The 6,000-nt window shown below is 49.1% G+C and overlaps 1 protein-coding gene across 1 annotated transcript in view; it reads left to right on the top strand.

The window, feature by feature from the left end:
• Positions 1 to 324: 324 nt before the first annotated feature.
• LOC311104332 (fascin-2-like) overlaps positions 325 to 6,000 on the top strand; it is a gene marked incomplete at both ends in the record, with an annotated part of 46,079 nt that continues 40,403 nt past the window's right edge. The window contains one exon of the mRNA XM_084146145.1: positions 325 to 1,150. Within this exon, the coding sequence (XP_084002271.1) occupies positions 325 to 1,150 (826 nt within the window). The remainder of the gene's footprint in view (positions 1,151 to 6,000) is intronic.

Genomic DNA, 6,000 nt, shown 5'->3' with positions numbered 1-6,000 from the left:
TGTGAGAGGGAGATGTGGGTTTAGTGCACTGGTATGTGACGTCAGAGGCTTGTTGGATTGGGGTGCTGTGTCCTGCTGATTTTAATCCCGGCTGATTAGGTAACAGAGAGCAAGTGCCTGTGCAAACCCTCTGGGGGGAGAGAGAGAGAGAGAGAGAGAGGGAAGTCAAGCATGCAGATTGAGGGAGGTTGTTAATGCAAGGGAAATTTGCGCCTGGAGAGAAGAGAAAGGGGCACACGTCCCCCTTTACCCTCCCCCTCGTTCACCCTAAAGCTTTCCACTCGAGACCTCTGCGTGTGTGTGTGTATGGACGACAGATTGATGATGCCCACGAACGGAATTAACAAAGCCTTGAAGCTGCAGTTTGGCCTCATCAACCACGAGAGCCGTTACCTAACAGCCGAGGCCTTCGGCTTCAAGGTGAACGCCTCGGCCTCCAGCATGAAGAAGAAGCAGATCTGGACTCTGGAACAGGAGGACCAGGACACCCAGGTAGTGTTCCTTCGCAGCCACCTGGGCCGCTACCTGGCCTCTGACAAGGATGGCAAGGTGAGCTGTGGGGCAGAGCAGCCTGACTCGCCCGGCTGCCGCTTCCTGATCGTGGCCCAGTCGGACGGCCGCTGGGCGCTGCAGTCGGAGCCATACCTGCGCTTCTTCGGAGGCTCGGCTGACTACCTGTCCTGCTTTGCCCAGGCCATCGGGGAGCCAGAGCTGTGGGCCGTCCACCTGGCCCTCCACCCGCAAGCCAGCCTGCTCAGCGTGGCGCGCAAACGCTATGCCCACCTGTTCGCCCGGGAAGGAGAGATCTCGGTGGACAGCAACATCCCCTGGGGCTCGGACTCCCTAGTCACCCTGGTCTACCTGGAAGGAAAGTACTTCCTGAAGACGTGCGACAGCCGCTTCCTCAGCAATGACGGGAAGCTGGTCAAAGAGAACACTCCCACCACCAGCTTCACCCTGGAGCTCAAGTCGGGCAAGCTGGCCTTCAAGGACTGCGATGGGAAGTACCTGACACCCATGGGCCCGACTGGCACATTGCGCTCAGGCAGGTGCTCCAAGCCTGGCAAGGACGAGCTGTTCGATCTAGAGGAGAGTCACCCACAAGTAATTTTCCAGGCAGCCAACAAAAGATTTGTCTCTGTCAAGCAAGGTAATTATCCAGCCAATGTATCTATTTATTGCTATAATGTACATTATTTAAGTGTTTTTGTATAGTCTCTACTGAGATGAAAAATGGGAGTTAATTTGATGTTTGGACAATATTTTGAGTAGGAAATGTCTTGGGTGATACATTCAATATCCTCGCTGAAGGTGCACATCTAGCTGCAGAAGAATTGAAAAGAATAAAGTTAGCTGAACCCCATGTAGGGTCACTGTAGGGGTTCCTGGAGATTGACCTGCTATATGTTCCTTGGAATCCACCTAGAACTGAGCAAACCCAAACTCTACACGGATTTCTATTTCCCATGTGGTCTGAACATTGACTCACCAGGGAGGTTCTGCATGCTCTATGTTGAGAAAAGAAAGGGATGGATAAAAGTATGTAGTAGGCCTGCTGTGAACCCGTTGGGAGAAAAACAACTCACATTCTCAGGGAGCTTTAGAATTGCTTTTGAAAGGATTTAATTTTTTGAGGTCGACACTTTTAATTGCTAAAAACCTGGCATTACATTAAATACACTGTTCTGAGAAAAGTAGAGTACAAATTCATGTATTGCTGTACTGTGCTCAGCACGACCAACCTCCAGTGTAATTGACATGCAAATCCACACTTCATGCGTTATAGTTGACGTCAAGAAATTCAAAGTAGGAAAATGTTCATGTTTGCATAATTTCCCTTTAGAGGTTGGTTGGTTCTATCACAGACAAGCAAATGGTGATCAAATAGAATCACCATTAGTTAGCGCAGTGCTGAAGCTCAGTGCTGAAGCTCACATTGTCTTTAGTTACACTCCTTAGCATCTCAACAATTAGAATCAGAAAACTTTGCCATTCAACAAATGTTACTAGGAATGTGTCTTGGCACGGCAGGATGATGACATGGTCTTGTGTGCTGCTTTACTCCAGTGGAGGCGGCTGAGGAGAGGACGGCTCATAGTAATGGCTGGAACGGAGCAAATGGAATGGTATCAACCACACGGAAACCATGTTTGATACCATTCCATTGACTCCATTCCAGCCATTATTATGAGCCGTCCTCCCCTCAGCAACCTCCACTGCTCTACTCCCTTAGTGTAGCCTGTGGGTTTACCTGTCAACAGCAGGCAGTATATTGATGAATTCTAATCACAGGTAGGCTCAGTTATGTCATATGTATGTCAATTTCAGAAACCATTCACTCAATTGAGTGAGCATTGAGTCATATCTCAAAATACAGTCAGCATCCAGTGTAGCAGCCCACTGGGAATGTTAGCCCACATAAGGGAAGGTTCTCTACTCAACGAGAATCAGAAATATAGTCATCAATTAGGGGATCCAAAAAGATTGTTAGAAACTCTCTCCTGGAAATTTTCCGAAAGAACAGCGTGAAGGCATGCGACACTTGTCACGTACGGTACAACTGAAGGGCAGCCATGCTTGTCTCCCCTGTCTCTTCGCTCTGCACGGTGCATATGGTCAGTCAGCCATTGAGCACCATTACGCGTGTCATCCGGGTCGTCATGGTAATGGGCTTTGTCATTTCCACTGTGTCCCATAGAAGAGATTAGGGAGAGCGCAGGCCGATGACTCCAGGGAGGCAGAGGGGTCCCGCTGGTGCTGTCACCTAATTACCATCAATGGGCATTTCAGGATCGCAGCCATTCTATTGTCAATCTGAAACTACCTGACGCTTTACCTGTGGAGTGAGGAGAGTGGGTGGTTGTAATTGTAATGGATGGTGAGGTTCTTTGATTGTGGCAGGAAGAGGAAGTAATCTATTAGTCTGGACAGGCAGTGATAGAGCAGTTAAAATAGAAGAACTGGTCAGACGGATCAGTTACCGACACCCATCATTAGCTCTCGGCAGAGACATTCCTCTGAAGGTGGAGAGATCGTCTCTGCTGACAGTGACATACCTAGAGACAGGCCAGCAGACATGGAGGACAGGTTAGAAATAGAGTGAAGGGGCTTTGGCTGTTTCTGGTCACATGTTTGGATGAAGTTCCAAACAAAGACCTGTAAGGTGTCATACAGTTAGGGTACCACAGCTACAATCACAATGTCATAACCTACACATACAAAGAGGATTTTTAAATGTTTTATTCATTTACATTTCTCCCAAATTTACTAGGGAGATGGTTTCTCCCCTTCCTCCCCTGGTATGCTATGTTCTTACGATTTGGTCAAAATACAACAGAGGTCAATTTGATTTTAAATTGTACGAGTTCAGGATGATTTTACAGATCTACAAAACAAATATGGAATAGATATAAAAATAATGTATGTAGGCTACTGGCTCAAATATTGACCAGTGTTTCATGGAAATAATGAGGGCATGAAATAGTATATTTGATCGCAAAACATTATCACTCAATATTATCCCCAATTCATTCTACTCTTCCTTTGGTAAAAGTTTTTAACAAGGGGCTTTTCAAAATTCCAACATGGCAAACCAACCCATAATGTCGTGCTTGGTCCCTCTGAAGCTGAGTGTTTCTGCCTGGTGTGTATTCACTAGGAAACAGACGGAAGCAAACTGGACGACACTGTGAGGGACTAACCTGAACTTGTCCACTAAGAAACTCTCATTTTCGTTTTGCTACAGTGTGCACTAATAAATACACCGCTGGTGTCTCCTCTCCCTCAACATTTGTTTTAGGAATGAGGCAGGCACCACAAAGCTGCTTAGTGGGCCCTGTGGTGCAGATTTGCATTGCACCACCGAGGGAATTACATCACGCGAATGAACAGGATGGGTGGAGGGGTGTGTGTATGGGATTAGGGTGGTAACAGGCTTAAGAGAAAGGTTGAGGGATATTTCTGTGGTATCTAATTTGAACTCCAGCAGACACAATCTGCTATATACAGTACATTCGGAAAGTATTCAGACAGCCTTATTACAAAATGTACAGCCTTATTCAAAAATTGATTAAATCGTTTTTCCCCCTCATCAATCTACACACAATACCCCATAATGACAAAGCAAAAACGGATTATTAGAAATATTTGCAAATGTATAAAAAAAAAAAAATCTATCACATTTACGTAAGTATTCAGACCCTTTACTCATTACTTTGTTGAAGCACCTTTGGCAGCGATTACAGTCTCGATTCTTCTTGGGGATGACGCTACAACCTTGGCACACCTGTATTTGGCGAGTTTCTCCCATTCTTCTCTGCAGATCCTCTCAAGCTCAGTCAGGTTGGATGAGGAGCGTCGCTGCACAGCTATTTTCAGGTCTCTCCAGAGATGTTCGATCGGGTTCAAGTCCGGGCTCTGGTTGGGCCACTCAAGGACATTCAGAGACTTGTCCCGAAGCCACTCCTGCGTTGTCTTGGCTGTGTGCTTAGGGTCGTTGTCCTGTTGGAAGGTGAATCTTCACCCCAGTCTGAGGTCCTCTGGAGCAGGTTTTCCTCAAGGATCTCTCTGTACTTTGCTTCGTTCATCTTTCTCTCGATCCTGACTAGTCTTCCAGGCCCTGCCACTGAAAAACATCCCCACAGCATAATGCTGCTAGCACCATGCTTCACCGTTGTGATGAGGTGGTGTTGAAGGAGTCAGGCGCAGGAGGGTAAATCACAGAATAACAGGCTTTAATCCGCAACATACAGGTTTACGCAGAAATGCGTCAAACACACTCCAGGGCACAAAACAGGCGCACTGGAAAATACAAGGCACACGGGAAATACTCCCGTCGATACAAAATACACGAGCTCCACCGAGCTTCACTAACCTCCACAATAAACAATCACCCACACAGACAAGGAAGCAGAGGGAACACTTATACAATGACTAATGAGGGATAAGGTCCAGATGTGTGTGATTGAAGACAAGACAAATGGAGTGATGATAAATGGATCGGCAGTAGCTAGTAAGCCGGTATCGCCAAAACCTGCCCGAACAAGGAGGGGAGGCAGCCTCGGCGGAAGTCGTGATAGTACCCCCCCCCCCAAAAAAAAATGACGCGCGACTCCAGCAGCTCGCCGACCCCGGCCTTGGGGACGGCCAGGAGGACGCGGAGCAGGGCGAGCCGGATGGCGACAGTGGAAATCCCGTAACATGGAGGGATCGAGGATATCCCTCACCGGGACCCAGCACCGTTCCTCCGGACCGTACCCCTCCCACACCACGAGGTACTGAAGGCCCCCCACCCGACGCCTTGAATCCTGGAAGGAACGGACAGAGTACGCCGGGGCCCCCTCGATGTCCAGAGTAGGTGGAGGGACCTACCGCACCTCAGACTCCTGGAGCGGACCAGCTACCACCGGCCTGAGGAGAGACACATGAAACGAGGGGTTAATACGGTAATCAGGGGGAAGTAATAACCTATAAGTGACCTCGTTTACTCTCCTCAGGACTTTGAACGGCTCCACAAACCGCGGGTTCAGCTTCCGGCAGGGCAGGTGGAGGGGCAGATTCCGAGTCGAGAGCCAGACCCGATCCCCCGGTACGAAGACAGGGGCCTCACGGCGATGGTGGTCAGCGTTAGCCTTCTGACGACGCACGGCGTGTTGGAGGTGAACGTGGGCAGCATCCCACGTCTCCTTCGTGCGCCGAAACCAGTCATCCACCGCAGGACCCTTGGTCTGGCTCTGGTGCCACGGTGCCAGAACCGGTTGGTAACCTAGAACACACTGGAAAGGTGTTAGGTTAGTGGAGGAGTGGCGGAGAGAGTTCTGGGCATATTCTGCCCATGGCAAGAACACCGACCACTCCCTCGGCCGGTCCTGGCAGTAGGACTGCAGGAACCTACCCATGTCCTGATTTACCCATTCCACCTGCCCATTACTCTCGGGGTGGAACCCAGAGGTCAGGCTGACCGAGACCCCCAGACGTTCCATGAACGCCTTCCAGACCTTG

The sequence above is a fragment of the Coregonus lavaretus genome (assembly GCF_964263955.1).
Source record: "Coregonus lavaretus genome assembly, chromosome: 28".
In the NCBI taxonomy this organism is placed as follows: Eukaryota; Metazoa; Chordata; class Actinopteri; order Salmoniformes; family Salmonidae; genus Coregonus; species Coregonus lavaretus.
This window is presented reverse-complemented; position numbering and strand designations above follow the sequence as displayed.